Source organism: Labeo rohita, chromosome 25, assembly GCF_022985175.1.
Source record: "Labeo rohita strain BAU-BD-2019 chromosome 25, IGBB_LRoh.1.0, whole genome shotgun sequence".
NCBI classification, from domain to species: Eukaryota; Metazoa; Chordata; class Actinopteri; order Cypriniformes; family Cyprinidae; genus Labeo; species Labeo rohita.
The window spans coordinates 16,315,486-16,339,320 of record NC_066893.1 but is presented as its reverse complement, the minus strand read 5'-3'; the positions used below and the strand labels follow the sequence as shown (position 1 = coordinate 16,339,320).

At 35.8% G+C, this 23,835-nt stretch overlaps 1 protein-coding gene across 1 annotated transcript in view; it reads left to right on the top strand.

Moving 5' to 3' along the window:
* Positions 1-21,446: 21,446 nt before the first annotated feature.
* spon1b (spondin 1b) overlaps positions 21,447-23,835 on the top strand; it is a 96,364-nt gene continuing 93,975 nt past the window's right edge. Inside the window, 1 exon segment of the mRNA XM_051100054.1 lies at positions 21,447-22,160. Coding sequence (XP_050956011.1) covers positions 21,932-22,160 — 229 coding nt within the window. The 5' untranslated portion in view covers positions 21,447-21,931.

The following is a 23,835-nucleotide window of genomic DNA, read 5'->3' as shown; positions in this document are numbered from 1 at the left end:
CTCAAAGGACTTTTTTCTGAAAGTCCAAGAAAATATGTTCTCAGAATTGTGATATATAAACTCACAGATGCGAGTAATAAAGTCCAATATTGAGGGGGAATTCTGACTTAATTTCTCAGAATGGCAAGTTTATATTCTGAGAAAAAAGTTAGATTTAAAAATGTATATCTCACAATTCTGACTTTATAACTTGCTTTATAACTCAAAATGGCGAGTTTATATCTCACAATTCTGAGAATAAAAGTCAGAACTACGAGATGTGTGATTATGAGAAAACAGAATTGTGAGAAGTTGCAATTATCTTTTTTATTCAGTGGCGGAAACAGGCTTTCTCAGAAACTCAGATAAAAATATTCAGAATTACAAACTATTAATCTCAGAATTCTGAGAAAAGTCAGAATGTAATGTAGACTGAGTGAAAAAAAGTCTAAATTGTGAGATTAACAGTTGCACTTCCCTTTTTTAGGCAGAAAAGAGCTATCTAAGAGTCTGTACATAAGTTATTTGAAAATGCAAGCATCCTATAATGCAAAGACAACCAATGAAATCTGCTAATTGTAATAAAAATGAACTGCTAGGACATAAAAATGCCTGAAGTTAAAGAAACACCCATAAATGCGTCCTTACTGAGCTATAACATTCTGGCAAGCTTATGAATAATAGACAACAAAACAAAATGTTTTCATTTCTGCAACAATTTAGGAAGTATTAGTAAGAATCAAGAATAACAAGAAAAAAGCTATCATAAATCCAAACAAAACGCCATTCCCATTTGCTGAGCATTTACTGTTAAAAATAGAAAAAGGGTTTCTCATGCAATTGGAAAATTGCTTCACTTTTGAGTTTTAGTGGCTTCCATTGGGGTTTGTTTATTGTTTCTTGGCAGCATTAGGGCCGAATTCAATAGATTATGAAGGGAAACGTTTAATCATTTATGGGGGGAGAAATTGCTTTTATAGCTGCACACAGTTAAATGAAAATGAAGCAGGATACAGCCTGCACAAATACGTCTTACTTAAGAGGCCAGATATATAATCATGCATTCATACGACATCCAAATGGGAAGTAAGAACAATTAGTAAAGAAATGCATAAAATATATACTTTTTTTTTCTCTCAGATATGAAGTACATGCCAAAAGTCTGCAAGGACTATGTATTGCCAGAACTTCCCTTCTACTTTTAAGGCAGGTGGAGCTATCTGCACTCAATGAGTAATGATTGTTGGCTCCGTCATAAACCTACTGCAGACGTGTTTGTTTAGCAGGAGTCACCCCGTATAAGTGAATGCAATGTAGCAAGTCACTTAGGATGAGATTTTCACTTATCTATGAGAAGCACTGTAGTCTAAAGCTCAGGATGTGACAGCAACAGAATTTGTAACTGCCATTTTTCTTTTCTGTTCAGATATGGGATGTTTACAGAAGTGGAATTTAATGACAATACGTTTGGTTGTTTCAAAGTTTCTCTGGAAAATTGCTGCATGCGTTATAATGATTAAAAGAGAACAGCCTTATCAACATGCATTAGACACAAGGTTATAGCAGCCGCTATGAGTTTCCAAGTTTAACTCATAATAGAGGTGCTGAACCGAAAACCTGCTTTATAAAAAATGTTTATTTCATTCTTCTTATAAAATCTAAACTTAGCTTTGTTAAAGGTTTTGGATGTAATTTTTAGTCGAAGGGCAACACAAGAAGCGATGCAAGTCTTCACTTCTTTTGTAGAGATAAGAAGATGAAAAAAGAATGGGAAGATGCCTATGGACAAATAAAACTTCCTAAAGACCTGCGTCTTTGTTCTCTCCACTTTGTTCCACTTTGTTCTAGCCCTGACACCTTTGAGGTTTTTAGTAGACCACAGCTACTGAAAGAGCTTACAACCAGACATTTGATGTGTTTACTGTAATGCTAACTAGTTTTTGTGTTAGGCTGGTTTTAAGTAAGATTAATACAGTTGAAGTCAAAAGTTTACATACACTGTGCAGAATCTGCAAAATGTTAATTTGACCAAAATAAGAAGGATCATATGAAATGCATTTTATTTTTGTTTAGTACTGACCTCAAGAAGATTTTTCACATAAAAGATGTTTACATATAGTCTCTACAAGAGAAAATAATAGTCGAATGTATAAAAATTAGCCTGTTCAAAAGTTTACATACACTTGATTCTTCATACTGTGTTGTTACCTGAATGATCCAGAGTTTTTTTTTTTTTTTTTTTTTTTTTTTTTTTTTTTTTTTTTGTAGATAATTGTTCATGAGTCCCTTGTTTATTCTGAACAGTTAAACTTCCCGCTGTTCTTCAAAAAAATCCCTCAGGTCCCACAAATTCTTTGGCTTTTAAGCATTTTTGTGTATTTGAATCAACAATGACTGTATGATTTTGAGATCCATCTTTTCACACTGAGCACAACTGAGGGACTCATATGCAACTATTACAGAAGGTTCAAACACTCACTGATGCTTCAGAAGGAAACAGGATATATTAAGAGCCAGCTGTGAAAACTTTTGAAAAGAATGAAAATGTGTACATTTTTCTTATTTTGCCTAAATAACTTTTTTTTCATTTAGTACTGCCCTTTCAAAAGCTACAGCAGATATAATGACATGTTTCCCAAAAGACAAAATAAGTTAAATTTACCCTGATCTTTAAATTCTCTTAAATTGTTTTCACTAAGCATCAGTGAGCATTTGAAAAACTCAGCTATGAGATCAGTTGTTCAGTGTAAAAGATGCATCTCAAAGTCATTTTGGAAAGTTCAAATCAAAAATGCTGTATGCCAAAAATTTTGACCAGGGTCACTTTTATAATTTCAACTATATCTTTTAGGTGAAATATCTTATTGAAAGGTCAGTACTAAAAAAAAATAACATGCATGTGGTATTCAGGTATCCCTTTTAAGAATATTTTGGTGAAATAATTAACATTTTGCAATTTCAACTATATCTTTTATGTGAAAATCTTATTGAGGTCAGTACTAAATAAAAAATAACATTCATATTATATTATTTTTTAATTAAAAGATAGCAAAGTTTACCATATTATATTGTTTTTAAAAAGATAGCAAAGTTTACCTTGTTTGTGGAAAGTGACAGTTTTCTGTCTGCGGGCAGGAAACAGACATTTCTTGCTTAAAAATAAAAGGCCAAGTGTCAATTTGGCATATATTAGCTGTGGAACGCAAGACATATTTTGTTTCATTTGACCAAATTAATATCCACTCAAACACCACAGAATTTGCATATATATTGGATGGGGCCGCAAAACTGTCCAATTATGACAAAGTATTTTTTAGCATCATTATTTGGTCAATTTATGCACAAAAGCTTAATCAGGATACTGTCTGCAGTTGCCATGGAAAATTTTTGGCAAATGAGAACTGTTGGCATTCGTGAAAAAGATTCAGTGACATATTATCATATAACGTTCCGACGCTGAGCCAACCCAATACTGATGCGAATTAATTGCATAATAAATTTGAATTATTTTTTTGTCTTTAGGGACAAGACAGTGCCTCTGGGATTCTGCCGAGCGCCCACAATCCGGATTTAATTAAAAGTCTATTCTCCATCTGATATCCAATATACATTTAACCACGTCTGTTTGGTTTGCAGGTTTGATTAGTCTTCCATCCAGGCTTTTTGTCTGTTTCTGCATGATTCCGTGCTTCATTGAGATGGATTATTCGGTTCTTCATTGAGGTTTCAGTACTTTGTTTTGTCTCTTAGAAAATTTAGATTAAAATGATGAAGTGTGTGTGCATGTTTTAGTTTTGCTTTTAGAGTATAACAACGTTAAACCACTAAAACACTGACATGCTCAAAGCTAATTTTTAAATTTGTTTTCGAAAGGGTATGTTTCATGTTGTTTTTTTTTTTTTTTAAGTTTAGCTGATTCATCAAATTGGAGAGGCAATTTAAGAGCAAAATGTCTCTCCAAATAAAAATTGCCTTATATACTGCACAGTATAGACCGCGATAGATAGTTTACTTTTTTTTTTCCGTAGGGCTAAGTATATCTACTGCAAATCAAAAGAACTTGGCATAAAATTCATCAGATATACTAATGGAGGTGATGTAGATTTTCTTTTCTGCTGCCAGTGGATTTTCCTTGCACTTATCCGCTCAACACAATTTGTGCCATTTGTAAGTGTCATACATTGCTTACATTACAGCCTTGACGCTTCATTTCTCTGAAGAATCTTTCCATCTCACCCTGAACTGCCATTAGATGGCAGACCATTTAGAAAAATGATGCATGAGCCAAAATACTTACAAACCGACTTTATCTGACAGTGTATGCCACATGCGGTGCAACGTGTATATTAGGTAAGCATCTGTTATTTGTTTTTGTATGCGTACATAGAAATATATCTCTAAATTTCTGAATTTTATTCCATTTCAAGAAACAGTTTTATAGAATATAGAATATTACTTGCATTTTTCGAAGAGTGAAAAAGAGCAAGGATGTGGCAACCCTAACTGGCTGGTCCTTCATGTCTCTATTGTGGTGTCAGTATCCACTCTGATGTCTGATGGAATAAACACTTAAGCTTTGGCCCTTGTTGCATGTTAGAAGTGTGTCCTGCACCAAGGGCACATCAAAGTGTACTTCACAAGCACCAAGTGCTCATTAATTTCCTTCTCTCGTCGGTTGCAGTTGCACCCAAGCCACACTTTTGAGTTAAGTGTCATCCTCTAGCTATGTTCTACTGACCCTTGAGTCCTCTAGAGTTGACTAGGAGAGGAAAAGGTTTCCTTTGAACTACTGTGTACATAGACTGTGTTTTTGAAAGTTATTCATTTTATAACCATTGAAGCTTTTACAGTATATAGGTGGCTTGGTCTTCGGCTCATAATTCTTTATGGTTGCCATTGTTATAAGTAGGGCTGCCCTCGACTAAAGATTTTTCTGGTTGACTAGTAGTCATTCATTTTAAGCATTAGTCGACTATTAGTCGCAAGTTTTTAAAAAAACATATTATAAATCATAATAATGAGCCTTTTATTATGATTTAATAAAAGCGAGTAGGCTATACACAAATTTTCAAGGTTCACGCTCAAGTTCACAGAGACCGAGATGGCAGAAAGTGCATCCTGTTTGCTTTTATTATTTTACAAAAGCACAACATTTTGTTGTTATTCTGAGTGCACACAAATAAATGTAGAGTAGATGTATTACTTTTATCTGTATGACCAAAAATGACGGAGTATTTTAAGTGCAAGTGACCACACCAACGCCTCCATCTGTCATGCAGTGAGCGTGCTGCTGTTCAGCTTCCACTCTCCGCAGAGACACTTCAATAGCGCACATTTTTCTGGGTTAATATTAGATTGAGCAGGAATGTAAAGTTGCTACTACTTACATATTTTAGATGAAAAGCCATATTTGGCTTGATGAATGATAGGTGCATGTTTCGATACTGTCAGTCATGGATGACCATCTCGTCAACTGATGGTTAGTTGACTATTAGGGGGCAGCGCTAGTTATAAGTCATTTAAGCAGTATCACATTTATTTAATATGATTTACTTTTTTCCCCAATTAGATGTGTTAAAGGGATAGTTCATCCAAAAATGATTTACCAACCCTCAAGCCATTCTAGGTGTATATTACTTTCTTCTTTCAGATAATTACAATTGGAGTTATATTAAAAAATGTCCTGACTTTTCCAAGTTTTATAATGGCAGTGAATGGGTGTTGAGATTTTGAAGTGCATTCGTCATAAAAAATGCTCCACACAGATTCAGGGAGTTTATAAAGGCCTTATGAAGTGAATCGATGCATTTGTGTAAGAAAAATATCCATATTTACAACTTTATAAACTGTAATCTCTAGTTTCCGCTAACAGTCATATGCACGTTCATGAGACAGTGGCATCATGAACGTGGAAGCGCAATGGAAAGAGCAAAACAAAACACCGGTCATGAGGTACAAAATGAGGATTTGTAAAGAAAAATTTCAGATTTCGAATATAGGCCATGAGGAGACTGGTTTTCTTTTGCTGTAAACAAAACTTGGTTCTTTCGAGACTAGCATATTCTCACCGGAGTTTGACCTACATCCTATATCATCCACTAGAACGCCACTCTCTCGTGAGCGTGTGTATGACAGTTAGCAGAAGCTAGAGACTTTTTAAGATGGATGGATGCACCCATTCACTGCCATTATAAAGCTTATAGAAGAGCCAGGACATTTTTTTAATAGAACTCAATTGTATTCATCTGAAAGAAGAAAGTCATAAAACACCTAGGATGGCTTGAGGGTGAGCAAATCTTGGATGAATTGGGTACATCTTATCCCTTTAAGTTCAGTGGCTGTATGGAAACATCTTTGTACTGATTCAAGAAAGATAAATGATTTTTATGATTTGGTTCTTTATAGTAGAGCAGTGCTTTCAGTGTAGTCTGAATCATGGATAAATGACTACTATGATTTTTAAATACACACAAGCAACCAGTATAACCCATTTCCTGAAATATTTGACTTATACGAGTCAGTTCTTTATAGTGAATCAAATACATGCAAGCAACCAGTGTAGCACAACTCTTGAAATGACTGACTCATTCTTTTAAAGCATAGTTCAAAGACATGTTTTTAGGACACCAGTTTCGTGTTTTATTACAGGCTCTTTAGTTATAGCTTAGCGTATGTTATTTCTAGGCTAATAGTAAAACTAACCACTCTTAATATATGTGGTAAAAGTGCGAAAAAGCAAGAGTTTTTCTGTTCTGTCCTTATCTCATGCAGTTAGTTAGAATTAATAAAATTTAATTTGAGTCATATTTCCTCTCGACAGCACATTTATATTCAAGAGATATGATTTGCTGTTCCACTCATAATGGACTTTGATTGTATTCTGCTGCTTGGAGTCACAAACACAAACCGAAGCGAACGGGGGCAGCTCGTCTAGTTTCATTCAGAATATTAAATCTTTCTGAGCACAATACTAAAAGCAGCGTCTGCTCAGACCTTGTTTTTTTTGTAACGTGACATACAAAGTGGCTGTTTTAGCAGAAGGAAATGGCCTAAGCCCTCTCTTTTCAGATAAGAGAGGTAATTACAGTGGTTTGGACAAGGCCGGCGCTGTCGGGCGAATTCAGAGCACAAACGGGCAGATTAGAATACGCACAAAGCGCCACTGGGATTTCAGATTACAGGTGGTCTTGCACAAAACCACGTTATTTCAAGATGCATTGTTTCATGTAGTATTCTGACAGGTTTGGAAAGAGCCTACTTGCATCCCATTGTTCTTTCCTCTTCACTTTTGAGTCTCAAAACCCTTGTTTTGTTTCTCTTTAAGCTAGGTAGCTGCTTCATCCCTTCTTAAAATCAGCTTTCTGGAGGCTGCAATATTTATTAGCTTTTTAAAACACTAATACGACGTTTAAATTACATCCAGAGCTCATTATTCTGACACATGGTGCATCAAAAGGATATATCTAAAGCAGTTTCTTCAATGATAGCATGAGTACATCAAGCTCCAATTAAACCAGGAAGGCAAAATCTTGTGCTGTTATGCGCTATGACATCATTTGGAGTCGAGTGGCTCTCTACATCAGAAATCAGCAAAACAGGCTTGAATTTACAGCCCATTTTAAAACAATTAAACTGGATTTATGGGGCCTTCAAATTGCTTGCAGCTTTTTAAAGATGCTTTAGCAGCGCCATAAAAAGCACTCTCGCAAATAACAAAAAATAACTTCGGCAGGGAAATGCGGTATTAAACTTTTTATTGGCTTGTTACGGTAGTTTCCTCGCACCCTTTTGTTGTTTCATATTAAAAGAATGGTTTGCTCTCATGTCGTTCCAAAGCTGTTTGACTTTATTTCTTCCGTGGAATATTCTGGCTGCTCGCTTGCATGTAATAAAAGTGAATAAATCACAATAAAAGTGCACTATATTCCATTCAATAGCTTTCAGTGAGGAAAACTTAAAATTTCATTCATTATTTACTCTTTTTATTCTTCTCAGTGAGAGCTTTTAAATGAATCCTTAAATTCAGTTCATAAAGCTCGTCTGAATGATTCATTTGCAAATGATTCATTTATGAACTTACTGAATCAAAAGTCCAGATTCCAGATTCAGCCGTTGACAGCTCACTGGAGGGGAAGATTTGCATTGAATAAAAACCAAATATCTATAACAAATGGATCATACAAACATTTATTGGTGCTTTTATGATGCCTTTTAATCTCTTTAGAGTTTGACAATCTCACAAATTTACCTTTTGTGCTTTACAGAAGATTGTAAGTCAGAGAGATCTGAAGCAACATGAGGGTGAGTAAATGAGACACGAGACACAAGTTGGTCTGGGTTGTAAATACTTCAAAACTGTTTGTCTGAATGGAAACTTAGTTTAAAAAACTCCATTCATTTCTCATGGCATTTTTCATTAGTGCAGACAGTGTACCGAAATGACTTTTCAAACCAACTTTGATTAGAAATTTATTTTAAAGACAATTTGGAGAAGGCTCCATCCATTCATGATAAATCAGAAGAAAGCAGGCAGCTCGCTCGTGAAGTGCAAAGTAAAATAATGACTCTCTTTCTACAATAGATGAATTTATCATTGTCAAAGCACATTCGTTTTGTCATGCTTTGACCTCAGTACATGTTGTTGACAGTCTGAAATGATGATTCGGATGAGAAACAACAGACATTGACCCTATCTGTCACTGTACATTTATGCCATGCATGGTTGCATGCTTGTACTGCAGTTTTACAAGGCCGTATGACGCACTGGAAGAGGAAATAATGATTCTGTTTTTTTGGGACTCAAGTCTAACGTTGTTTGTCAGGGAAAATACCACCATCTGTGACACAAATTGCACTAACCTTTTCCCGAATCTATTCTCATACATTCATGATTCACAGTTTGCAAAATCTATGAATATCATGTTATATATCAGAAAATATCTGCAGCCAAAGTTTTCAACCAACTTTTGTACTGAAACCCTGAACCACAAGGTAACTGCCTTCCTTTTTTTTTTTTTTTTTTTTTTTTTTGTCACATTATCTTGGTTAAATAAACATTCTTTACACTATTAAAAATAGAAGGAAAAAACTATTCTATTTTATATTTTTACATTAACAATATAATCAATATTCTCTTTATTAAAGCAAAGTATGAATCTTATCAATCATATTTCAGAATAGTATATCAGGGCAGTAACAATTTCAACAGTATATTTTATTTGTGAACTTATGTTCAGCTATTTTTTTTTTATAGTTAAATTGTAACTATTTTGAATGTTTTGGATCATCAGTCATCAAAGCATGGTAAAGCTCACAGAAAAGGAGATTTACTTTAAATTTCACCTAGCTGATTACTCACTAAAATCTCGCCATTACATTGTTCATCCAAACCATTTTTCAAGTGCGGACACAGACACACGAGGTGGGATTTTATTGCATGAACCAATCACAGTCGATCATAACCAGTCATATCGTGATGGCAACACATTCTCACTCCCAACTCGTTTGGTCAGGACCCCTTAACGTCACTTTTGGACATGCAGGGTTCTCCATTGCTTTTAGTTGTTTGCATTACGATATCTTTATGCAAAGAACAAAGTAATTGTTTTGATAGTAAAGGTTTTGATCGCTGAAGAAGATCTGCACATATCACAATCAAAAAGATACTCCCAAACTTGTTTACCATGATGCAATCAATCACGAGACACACAAAAGCCAATAGCATTTCACAACCAAAGCTGACGTAATGCTTCTTCCGGCGGCGCAGTTTTTACAATTGTGCATAGACCGCAAACAGGATGATCTTTAAGGTCATTTTGAGTCCGAAATGTGTTTTTTTTCGTATTTGTCATCCTTTCCTATCAAAATGCTTGCAACGGATGCAAAAATGCAGAAAATCGAACCTCAGTCAATTAGAATTAGAAAAATACATTCTATGCGTCAACATTATTGATTTTTCTTTTATGCCAATTGTCATTAGGCTATTAATTAAAGATCATGTTCCATGAAGATATTTTGTATGTTTCCTACTATAAATATATGAAAACTTAATTTTTTATTAGTAATATGCATTGTTAAAAACTTCATTTGGACAACTTTAAAGGTGATTTTCTCAATATTTAGATTTTTTTTTTTTTTTTTTTTTTTGCACCCTCAGATTCCAGATTTTCAAATAGTTGTATCTCGGCCAAATATTGTCCTATCCTACCAACATCAATGGTAGTTCATACATCAATGGAAAGCTTATTTATTCAGCTTTCAGATGATGTATAAATCTCAAGTTAAAAAAAAATTTCCTTATGACTGTTTTTGTGGTCCAGGGTCACATATTGGCTTTGTTTTATTGTTGTACTATGAATTATTTTGGCATCCAGTATTTTGAGGAGGCACTGCCTCCCTTGCCTCCTCTGAGGAAATGCCCAGATAGATAGATAGATAGATAGATAGACAGATAGATAGATAGATAGTTTTCCAGCATAGTACTGTGATAGAATGACACTAGTAAGTTCATAAAATGTTTTCCCTTCTAGATATTCCACAGTTAACTGTAATGATATTACTGGAAAATGTTTATTTAACAAAAACCTCAACAAATTAGAATATGGTGACATGCCAATCAGCTAATCAACTCAAAACACCTGCAAATGTTTCCTGAGCCTTCAAAATGGTCTCTCAGTTTGTTTCACTAGGCTACACAATCATTGGGAAGACTTCTGATCTGACAGTTGTCCAGAAGACAATCATTGACACCCTTCAGAAGATGGGTAGGCCACAAACATGCATTGCCAAAGAAGCTGGCTGTTCACAGAGTGCTGTATCCAAGCAGAAAATTGAGTGGAAGGAAAAACTGTGGGGAAAAAAAGATGCACAACCAACCGAGAGAACCGCAGCCTTGAGATGCTTGTCAAGCAAAATCGATTCAAGAATTTGGGTGAACTTCACAAGGAATGGACTGAGGTTGGGGTCAAGGCATCAAGCGCCACCACACACAGACGTGTCAATAAATTTGGCTACAGTTGTCGTCTTGCTCTTGTTAAGCCACTCCTGAACCACAGATAATGTCAGAGGCGTCTTACCTGGGCTAAGGAGAAGAAGAAATGGACTTTTGCCCAGTGGTCCAAAGTCCTCTTTTCAGATGAAACCAAGGTCCTAGAGTCTGGAGGAAGGGTGGAGAAGCTCATAGCCCAAGTTGCTCGGATAGTGTAGTAAAAAGCATGCCACCACTGGACTCAGGAGCAGTGAAAACCTGTTCTCAAACAAATCATGCTTCTCTGTTTAGCATTCTGGGTTTGGCAGATGCCAAGAAGACATTACATGCGATACTAAGACAATTTGGACAATACTATGCTTCTTACATAGGAACAGTTTCTATTCAAGCATGACTGTGCCCCAATGCACAAGGCAAGGTCCATAAAGACATGGTTGGATGGGTTTGGTGTGGAAGAACTTGACTGGCCCACACAGAACCCTGACCTCAACCCCATCCAACACCTTTGGGATGAACTGGAACGGAGATTGCAAGCCAGGCCTTCTCGTCCAACATCAGGGCCTGACCTCACACATGCTTTTATTGGATGAATGGGCAAAAACTCCCACAGAAATGCTCTAAAATCTTGTGGAAATCCTTTGCAGAAGAGTGGAAGCTGTTAGAGCTGCAAAGGTTGGACCAACTCCATTGTAATTTCAGTGTATTTGAATGTAGTGCTGTCAATCGATTTTAAAAATTAATTAATAACACATTATTTCTGAAATTAATTGTGATTAATCCCACCTAACATTTTAAATATACTTTTATATTGCAATAATTTCACATTCAGTCTTCAAATTAATGTAGAAACAACATAAAGACAGTATTTTCTTAATATTTGTTATATATTTTTGAACTGAGGGTGAGTATCACTGATATCAACATTACTGATGTCTCTAGGAAATTGTTCTTTTTAACTTAAAATGTAATAATTGACTGTTTTAAATTAAATATTGACATTGTTTTTCTTTATTTGCATAATGATTTAAAAAATCTTCAGAAAGGCTAAGAGTTAGCATGTAAAACTATACAAATAATTGTGAGTCAATGGGGAAAACTTTAAATAAGGCTTTCTGTGCTTTTGCAATTAACATTTAGACAAAATTAGACAAAAGTTTATAAAATTAACATATTATTGTATTGAACTTTGCAATTCTTATTCGTAATACAATAAGCAGTGATTTCTGACAAAAGGAAATGCTATTGTTTGCTCTGAGATGCTTAGGAACAAGTTGTTTCATTGTTTCCCTTCAGAAAGACTTTGAAAGGTCAAGGAGAATAAGTCAATATAATTACAATACAAGACGAGACTCTTCTGTTTGCTTTATATAACTGAAATCTTGTTTCCATGTTCAGAAAGCTGCTCCAGCAATCTGTGTTCAAATGTGTTCCAGTTGTCCTAACTATATCTGCGCCGTTTCCCAGACGGAGGCTTTATCAAAGGAGTAGAGGCAGGCTTTAAATTTCAAGCCAGAAAGAACAAAACACCTTGTAAATCAGCTACAATGAAAGTCTAAAACCATCACCTACACGAAATGCCAACTGAGGTAAGAGAAAACGCAGACCTCATGGTCGTTCTTCATAGCTACGCCTACTAATTACCAAGGGAAGGTTTGAGGATGGAGGATGTTTCAGGGGAAATGGGCATATGGACTTTCTTTGCATCACTTGCCTCTCAGTCAATTAGAATGCTACTAAGAGAAAAAGTCCCCAGCACAGTACATTAGCCGCCAGTGATTTGAACATTTATCACTTTAGGACAAGAGGCCACTGTGCTTGCCTGCATAATGGTCTTTACCACTTTGGGGGCCAAGCAAAAAGCTCTGTGTGGACAATAAAATCAATAAAAAAAGCCAATAAAAGCATACATAGATACCTCTCTTCCAGAGTGACATTGTATAATATCTTTAAAGATAATGTGAGCTGGTTAAATCTAGGAATGCACCAAAATGAAAATTCTGGGCCTAAACCAAAAATTCTAGATGCATTTGACTTGAAATTTAGATTTTTTGTCTTCATTTAACTCAATAATTTGTTACATAAACAGTGACGATGGCTAGAGGGAAAGTTAAAAAAACTGTGTGGTGAACACTGCCGTGTGGTTTTTTTCTTTCGGTCAAAACCTTAAAATCCCATTTTCGGACGATAATTTCCTGGGGGCGAAATTTTGGTGCACGTCTAGTTAAATCTGTTTAGATCAGCGGTGCCAAAACTCAGTCCCGGAGGGCCGGTGTCCTGCAGAGTTTAGCTTTAACTTCATCTGCTGAGACGTTTATAGTATGCCTATTAATAACTTGATTAGCTGGTTCAGGTGTGTCTAATTGGGGTTGGAGCTAAACTCTGCAGGACACCGGCCCTCCAGGACTGAGTTTGGGCACCCCTGGTTTAGATGAATGTCTTGCCTCGCATAGGGCGATGGAAGCATGTTTCTGGGGTTCAGAGGTGCGTTTTCCAAAAGCATCATTAGCCAACTATGGTCGCAATTTCCGTCATTACCACCATAGTTCAACGACTGGATGTTTCCCGAAACCACAGTTCAAACAAACATTTGCAAACAGCGTCACAAACTTACGTGGTTGGAACTACAGCTTTTGACCTGTGGTTAGAAGCATAGTTCCTTGTTATTAAGACATATGGGTTCAATAAATTATGCTCTTGGGCACAATAAGCAAGCTAACATGCAGTACAATGCATTTTAATCTATGTATTTTTAAGCTTTCTCTCTATGCCTAAGGGAACCCTGGTGTATGACGTAAGAGGGAACCCGCGATGAATCAAACATCAAATTAAGCGAAATGACAACAAACAAAATAATTGTTAATTAGTCATCAGGTGCCATGTTCAATATAGCTGCATTTTAGATATCTCTAATCAGTTAAATAGCATAAGTTATTACTCGGTGATGTCATTAACAACGGCCCTACATTGTTGAACTAATGTGGTTCAAACGACGGAGATGCAAACGTGTTCGGGAAACAGTCGTAACTAGCTAGTTCGTTTCCACAACAGTGCATCGTACTGTGGAGGTTAATCAGCGAGTTACGTCATTGTACGGGAAATGCACCCCAGAGCAAAACTTAAATATCTCTCTAATTTATGATTTTATTTATATACCTACAATTGCAACTTTGTCATAATTTTGACTTTCATATTAGGCCTTTTTTTTTAATATACACTTTCTCACAATGGTGACTTTCTCACATTTGCAGTTTTATATCCAGCTATTTCTCACAGTTGCAATTTTTACAACTTACATTTGCGACCGTTTCTCCTAATTGCGACATTTTATCTCACATTTACGACTTTCTCAGAAATTCATGTTTTTTATATATTACATTTACGACCATTTCTTACAATTGTGACATATTTCTGGTTTGTGATAATTTCTCACAATTGGAGCTTTATATCTCACATTTGCAACTATTTTTCACATTTACAATGCACTGAAACCCTATTGTAATTGTTAGAATGGGCACAGATCAGTGATCAGATCAGACCGCCAACAATGTGACCAAGGCTCGACCCAATCGGCCTGATGGTGGTGCTACAACGAACAAAAGTATGAAATCGCAGGAATTCTTGGCTCACGGCGGACAAAATGCACGCCTCGTGAGCTTGGCAAAATTTTATTATTATTTCGCTTTTTTTTTAAACCTACTTTTGCATACTAGACCTAGGTTTTTCTCCCAATCAGAACCAAACCTGTGCAGAAGATACTTTTGAAAGTGAATAATTATCAAATTATCAAATATCCAAAAAAGTTGAACTTTCGACTCACTGTAGCAAATGGGTGCCAAAACGTTTGAAAGGGGCAGGGCCACTTTTAGTAACAGAACAGAATGAGTTTTCAAGGGCGCAAACGATTGTACGTTGTGTGGCTTTTCGCACATACGCACGATATTCATATCATACGATAGAACTCCTCTTTACGGACAACTTTTCCTCTAGAACCACCGCTGTCAATCAAATCGTTTGTTAAATGAGTGAGAACTTTGGCGAACTAGTCCTAGATTTTCCGCTCAGTCTTGAAAAAAACACTACAGTACAATTATCTGGACTCTCTAGGCCAATAATTATTATAAAATGTTGAAGCTATAACAGGGTTAAGAAAGGGGGCCTGTCCAAATTCACCCAATATCCTATAAAGCCTAAAGGAAAACTCAAAACTTCACAAAACCTGCTGAGCAAATGTGACAGGTGATTCTAAACAAGCGTGCAAAGTTTTAAAGGGATCGGACAAAAGTTGGCACTATAACAGTCATAAACGTTAAAAACCATTTCTATGGTAAATTTGCTTGCAAAGCTTTTGCGTTTCCCTGAGAAACTTTGCATTTGCCCACAAAGCTTTTGTAATAGAAATAATATGAGGTGGAGGGAAAACTATATTTTTAAAGCTTTTGAGAGCAAACGCAAAAAGTTTCACAAGGAAAATTTGTGGTTTCTGTTGCAATTGCGACTTATTTTTCATATTTAATGTGACTTATCACACAATTGTGACCCTGGACCACAAAGCCAGTCTTAAGTAGCACAGGTACATTTGTAGCGATAGCCAATAGATTGATTTATCTTTCATGACAAAAAATCATGAGGATATTAAATTAAAGATTATGTTCAATAAAGATATTTTGTAAATTTCCTGCTGTAAATATATTTTTTATTAATAATATGCATTGCTAAGTACTTCATTTGGACAACTTTAAAGGTGATTTTCTCAATATTCTGATTTTTGGCACCCATTCCAGATTTTCAAATAGTTGTATGTGTTTAACAAATCACACATCATTGGAAAGCTTGTTCATTCAGCTTTCAGATGATGTATATGCACCAGCAAACTGCGTGTTCGGCGTTGTATGCCTTGCATAAATGATGGCAAAAGAAAACGAAGATGGCTTGCAGCGCTTAAGTTAAAATACGGTGTGTGAAATAATAAAGTAATGTGTGCTCTTATCATTTTGTAAACAAAATCCCGCAAATTTCAGTCTGGGCCCTGGTGAAAAAACCAGGCTGGTAGGTATGTTTTGATGCTGGTTTAAGCTGGTCCTTTGCTGGTTTATGCTGGTCATGTTGCTGGTCAATGACCAGCATAAACCAGCAAAGGACCAGCTTAAACCAGCAAAGGACCAGCATAAACCAGCAAAGGACCAGCTTAAACCAGCATCAAAACATACCTAACCAGCATATGCTGTTTTTTTCACCGGGGGGGGCTATATATGTAGGATATGTGCGCTTATCTGTTTTCAATGGAACAAACCTTGCAACGCTTCATGTCATCTTCCCACTTATTACACGATGACAGGTGAGTTACTACAAAAAAGAAGGTCATTGCGACACTGCAAAGTGATAAAACTATGATGCCATGTGCTTTTTCAAAACCATTGTCATAGGTTTAACGTTATATTATCTGCTCGGAAAATATGTTAATTTGACTAGAAACACCAGAGACCGGAAGCATCGTTCCAGCGTTCAGGAAAAATGCGGATAGTTCTATATCTTCTCATTTGCAACAATTATAATTGTCTTTACCCTTTGTTTCATGTTTTTTTTCTGAGAGGCTTAGTACTTGCCCCATAAATGCAGTTTAAAACTGCAAACTGTAAGGTTCTCTTACTTAAAACATAAAAATAAGCAACAAAATATAGCATCACAAGCCTTTTCAGCACTTTTCAGGCAGCTGTCAGTCAAAGACTTCTCCTGGGTCTGCATCATTTGGGATCAACAAGAACCACAGCCTTATGATGTGTTATTCATAATACTGACTGACTAAAACACTTTGACTTGAAAAACGCAGAGTGGCTTTTAGCTTTGCAGGTCCGCTCCTGCCCTGGTCTCCAGCTGTCTTAAAGTCTGCTGACGCAGCATGTGATTAACATATACATGAGAGGTGTTTCACACCTGAACTTTTAAACAGCGTTTCAATGTGCCGTATATGCCCGAACCTAATTTTCTATCAGTGTCGCAGCTTTTGAATTCACTGTGATGTCTAGGGATGAACAGAAACATCATACGACGTATGCTGATGTACTCAGTGACCTCGTCGAATATCAGGACTGTCATGGAACTTTTTCAGCACTTAAAAGAGAGCTGGCAACCTCAGCCATTTCCTTAAGTAGTAAAAGCTGTCTCTGAGACATTAAATTGCCATCTGGCTTAATCACCGATAGGTTTGACTAAAGTCAGTGTAACCAAAATGACATCTGGACGCAAAGCAGTTTCATACTGCGATAGTTACTTAAAGGGATAGTTCATCTAAAAATGTATGTCTGTCTAAATCAGTCTGCTGTTATTTTTGTCTGTGGAACACTGAAAGATATTTTGAAGCCTTCCATTTTTGAGCAAACTACTGTATCCCTTTAAGACGACTAGCGTATTTAAATAGTCTTGCCAGCAATCAGTCAAACCACAGACAAAGTCTATGATTTATCTGGTTGAGCTGAAACGTCTTTCACTTCTTCCTCTATATTTAACTGACTTATATACTTCTGAACTTCGTCAATGGGCTCTGTGGGTGAAAAAGTGGACAAAACAGAAACTTCCTGGAATAAAAAAGTCAGTCCTCTTGCCATTCCCCATCCGTCTACCCTCTCTAAACGTTCTTTTCTCATCTCTCTCTACAGTTGCGCAGCCTGTGCCAAAGATGTACTGAAGCATTAACAAGCTCAAATGCTGCTGGTGTGTTTTTCTCACACAAGCCCCAAGCTTACTGGGGCAATACAGCCAAACAAACCTTCTGCCATATTTCACAGCCCCTTGAGTTGTCGCAGCCCCAGGCAGATCAATAGGTTGGGTGACGAGATCACACACAGGTTAGTGAATGTGCGAGGTGCCAAACTAACAACTCAGCCTGGAAGGTGTCCTCTGTAGACATTTATGGGTACGTTTGGCCTTTGTATTGTTAGAAAGTGACTACTTTGGTTTGCCCTTTTGGTGAAGCATGCTGTTTTGTCCTTGGTGTCTGAATCTAGAGTTTGTTTGCCAACAAACCAAATGAATCTTATATTCTCAGAAGTTTAGTGATGGAAAAATTAAAAATCCAAAAAACAATGATCCAAGGCACACTAATTATTTAAAACCCCATACAACCAGCTGTTTCATCATAGAAGATTTTTAAATATTAACTATAGGAAATATCCTGGTGAATGAAGGCTTTTTAATAAACCTACTGATTTAAGGATATTGCACATTGATGCAAGGAGTGTGTATTTTAAGTTGACTCTTTCCTCTTTCCTAAATTTTAATAACCACATTTCTAAGCTAACTGAATAGCGTATGGGAAATAATTTTTATTACCATGGCATATTTCCAGTGGGTATTAGTGCAGTCAGTCAGGATGCGTTAATGACATCTGCTGGTGTGCTTCTCTAACTTCCCTCTGATCAGACAGATATGCAGAGTATGCAGATGTTCGAAAGTTATTCTTGTACAACAGTGATTCTTAACCAGGGGGTTGGGGCCCGCTAGGGCCTTCAACAAATGTTCAAGGGGGCCACAAAATGATTTAAAATGAAAAAAAGCTGCCTTGGCTTTGGTTTAAAAATAATGTGCTAAGACCAAATTGGTGCAAACTCATTTCATGTTAATAAAAAGCATATTTACAATTAAAGAATAAAAAAATAGAAATAATTAAAGGTCCACTCCATGCCATAGAAGAACCTTTTTTGTCTAAATGGTTCCATAAAGAATCTTTAACATCTTGCGAAAGAAGGTTCTTTAGATTATAAAAAAGTAAGAAAGAGATGGTTTTTTTAAAGAACCTTTGACTGAATGGTTCTTTGTGGAACCAAAAATGGTTCTTCTATGGCATCGCTGTGAAGAACCTTTTAAAGTATGTTTATTTTTAAGGGTGTAATTATGACGTTATATCTCACGATTGAGATTGTTTCTCTCACAGTTCTAAGATATACAGTCAAACCAAAAATTATTCAGGAGTGCAGGACAGTGCAGGTTCAATTATGTAAATGAGGATTGCAAAATACAGTAAACTGTGACATATTATCCCCAAAAGTTCTTCTTACAATGGACTACCACTAAATTGGATTAAAAAATTGATCAAATTTTGGGACCAAAAATTAGATTTGACACTTTGACCTGATCATGTTTTGTTACATATCTTTTTATCAAAGTTATCTGACATTATCAAGATGAATTTGTTCTGACACAGTTTAACTCTTGAGTTCTTGTTATATTTTATTACCATTTTCTAAACTATAGCAAATAAACTGTGATAAGAAATGTTTAAATTGTCTGAATAAATTTGGGTTTGACTGTAGATTTACAGTTTTAGAAAAAAAGTCAGAAGAGTGGGAAAAAGTCTGAATTTTAACTTTATATCTTACAGTTCTGACTTTTTTTCCCATACTAATAATCCACGAAATACATTAAAGGGGTCATCGGATGCCCATTTTCCACAAGTTGATATGATTCTTTAGGGTCTTAATGAAAAGTCTATAATATACTTTGGTTAAAAAATCTCAGTGGTTGTGTAAAAAACACCCTTTTTACCTTTTACCAAAATGAGCTCTGCAAAAATCATCCCGTTCTGAGGAATTATTCCTTTAAATGCAAATGAGCTCTGCTCGCCCCGCCCCTCTTTTCTCTCTTTGGAGTGAGGAGCTGCTCTGAGAGATTGTTTACTTTAGCCGCATTTAGCACGAAACTTGCTAACTAGCATGGTATTAGGTAAGGTGATTGCAAAGATACATTAAAAAAACCCTTATACTTACTTCTGCTGTAGGTGAAGCTGGATCACGAATGATTTGTGCAAACATAGACACATTTATGTAGATCAGGAGGTGCATTCCCTTCACAAATGTAATCCACATGTGGTTACATGTTTATAAATTAGTGCTGTCAGATTGATTAATTGAGATTAATCACATCCAAAATAAAAGTTTGTGTTTACATAATATATGTGTGTGTGCTGTGTATATTTATATGTATATATAAATACACACACATACCTGTATATGTTTAAGAAATATTTACATGTATATATGTATTCGTATTTATATTGTTGATTTATATTATGTATAAATATGATTTATATTATATATAAATATAAATATATATTACATATTTTTCTTAAATACATACATGTATGTATATTTAAGGTAAATATTTAAGCACACACATATATTTTATGTAAACAAACTTTTATTCCTGATGCAGTTAATCATGATTAATCGATTTGACAGCACTAAAGTAATACTACAATATTCAATATTATGACACTAAAATATTGCCACGTTTAATCGTGATTAATCGATCTGACAGCACTAAAGTAATACTACAATATTCAATATTATGACACTAAAATATTGCCACGATTTTACAAGATTTAGAGGTCATTGCTTTTCATAGCCCAAACATTAACTGAGAAATAAATATATTAATGTTCATAATTGCAAAATGAGTTCAATAACTTTTGGAAGTCAAAGAATTCTTGGTCTAGGAATGTTCAGAGCGGGTTTCTCTCACATTTGTGAAATGGAAAACCCAAAATATGTTATTATTATTATTAAATTTTAATGTATTATCTTAATTACGAACACACTGGTTTGTAGTGTAAACAGTTTTACAGTTTACTACACGTTGTTATTCTTTTCCTTATTTTATTAGTGGCTAATGAACTGGAAGTCTCGCCCATAGGCTTGCTTCAAATCAAAAATCAGAAAAATTACTGCTGTCAAATCGATTAATTGCGATTAATCGCATCCAAAATAAAAGTCTGTGTTTACATCATAAATGTGTGTGTGCAGTTATAAATTTATAGTTGTGTATATATAAATTATATATGATTTATATTATATATAAATATATATTACATTATTCAATATTATGACACTAAAATATTGCCACGATTTTACAAGAATTCTTAGTTAATTACTCTTCATAACCCATTAACCGAGAAATACACATTAATGTTCATAATTGCAAAATGAGTTCATTAACTTTTGGAAGTTTGGAACAGTGTTTCCTCCGTCTAGGATCGTTCAGAGCGGGTTTCTCTCACTTTTGTGAAATGGAAAACCCGAAATGGAACTCGAACAGAGCTTAAATACAGAACGCTTTGAGCAGGGAGAGGAAATCACTCCCTTCCACTAATATATGCTGATCCAGTCCGGGTTTCACTCTGTGTTTTGTTTGAAAAATAATTTACCCCATACTACTACTTTAATAGAACTGTTGTACATTAAGTTTATGTTGTAGTACTCAAGATCAGCACGGCTGTGATTGCAGATATTCAGTACATCAACACAGTGAGATACTACTTGATTATGTAATCTGAGGGGGAAAATCTTCTTTTAAAAGACTGTTGGGCCAGGAATAAAAAATGCAGTTAATTCCTCATATTAAAAACATGAGCCCTGAAGTCATTCCCTTGCATAAACAAGCATAACAGACGGAGGAGTTCCCAAAAATCATCCTCCATGTCTCCTTAGTGCGCAGCCCCCTGTGATTCTTTTCTCCTGCTGCTGCAGCTCACGGCTGTTCAAACATTCGCGATCTCTCTTTCTCCTCAGAGCGTCTCACCAAGAATGTCAGCCGTCTATGTCTAGGTTTTGTTTAAAGTCTGAACCTATTCTCTTTAAGTCCGAGCTCGGTTATCAGGGAGACCAAATAGGTATTTCTCAGTGTGAATATCCTTTGAGTAAAGTCAACATCTGAGTCTTCTGTCTCCGCGCTCGCCTTCAATCAATCTCGCGCTTCGCGGGCACGGGACTATCAACGGTCCGCAATCTCCACATCTCCTCAGAGGGAATGGATACGGCGTCTGTGCTCTCTTTTAATCGTGAATGGACCCCAAAATAAACAATTTTGGTCGATTTATGCTTCTGCTTGTTTTGACCGTCTTTTCCAGTTCTTTGACTGCGTTTTCTTGCTGGTACTAGACTGCAAACTTGTGTTTGGACAGGCAAAGAAGAGGAAATGTTGGACAGAGACGGAATGTTTGTGCTGTTAGTTTTCTTCAATGTGCTCTTCATCCACACGGATGCGTTCAGAAGAGATACCGCAGAGAGACAGTCGAGATCCGAAGGGGGTTTCTGCCGGATCTGGCGGACGCAGACGCGGGGCGCTCGGAGAGACGGACAGAACGAGTTTCGCCTCAGAGTTGAAGGAGACCCAGAAACTTACCAACCCGGGAGCACTTACAGAGGTTAGAGGTCACAAAATGTTGCTGCTTGGCCAATTTAAGAGGCTTTTAATGCACGCCTGGGTAAAAACAACATGTGTGGAGTTTGTAAACATTGGTGCGTAAAGCGTCATCTTTAGTGCATCTTCTACAGGTAAACCAGGTTGGCTGAGACTAAAATGCTGAAAAGCATTTTGTATGTTGAATATGAGTACATATTGAGAGTTTCAAAAAACTTATATTTTGTATGTTTACCAAAGAGGGTATTTAAATAATAGAAACCGGGAGTTTGGTAACACATTTTGTGTAAACGCTTCTAGCTTTGTCTTTTTTTGGTTGGATGTCTCCAGTTTAGATATAATATTCACATAATTGTCTGCTTAAAGTAGGTTAAATGTACAATTTATAACTTAAATTAGCGTCAGGTATGAAAAGTGCTGTAGCTACAGCTCTGCCATACTGTAATACTAGTAGAAATGTAATATTGCATATGGGCATGAATTTATAATAATTACATTCATGTCTTCAAATCTCACTACCTTTTTATTTAAATCACTTCATTCAAAATATTTGTTCTTTTTTTAGAACAAGAACATTGAATAACAGAAATATATGAAGAGTTTAGATGCAAAAGCATCTTAATCCATCTGACGTATTTCTTTAAAATTAGCATTTCTTTCTGGCTACTTTGTATAGGTTTCTAAGTACTAGCACTTCTGATTGGGCTGAGGCTGGAATTTAGCGAGTTTGAAGTAAAAGTATTTGGACGTATACTATTTGTCGAGAGCATACACTCAGTATCATTATCTCATTTTTGACCGAGATGGCTTTTAGCTGGTTTTGCATCTGAGCTCTTCATATTAAACTCCAAGCGAACAACTCTAACAAGTGTTGCAAATGTATTCTGTGCTTGTTAGTCCCTTTTTTACTATAAAAGTGTGTTTCAACCTTCATGTCTGGGCAGTCCTTCTATTTCTAGTTCTTTTTTTAATGCAGATTTAATATTAGCATACACATATAAAAATAAAGGATCGAAAAGGTTTTTTTCCAGTGATGCCATAGAAGCACCATTTTTGGTTCCCCAAAGAACCCTTTAGTGAACAGTTCTTAAAAGAACCATTTGTTTTTTTAAAAAAATTTAAAGAACCTTTTCTGCATTTGAAAGGTTCCATGGATGTTCAAGGTTCTTAGAACCATTGATGCCATTAAAAAACCTTTAGTTTTAAGTGTATGTCATATGAAACCTGCTGATTTGGAAGAAACCAGTTTAGCAGTTTAACTTCCATTATAATTGGGTTTTCAGTCATAATGATATGAAATTACACTTTCACAATGTGTTTTTGTCTTTTTAAATCCTTTGTTTTCCCACAGCTTTTACTGTCACCACCGTTAAACTGTTAGAAACCACTTACTAACCAGTCCTACCTACACAAGTGTGAATCTGTTCGAAAACATTTGAACAACTGTTATTTTTCAGTATAACCTGGGTTATATTTGAATGTCTACACCATAATATACCTGTCAAGGTAATTTTAATATTAAAACGCTCCCTAACCTGATATTCACTGCAATTTGGATTCATGTAAGTGGCCTTCATTAAGCAGCAGATGCCTTTTTATGAGGGTGTTATGCCCGGCGTGTTTGTACATGCATATGTATTCAGTGCTCCATGTGAAAAGCACTTTCACAACCCACACGC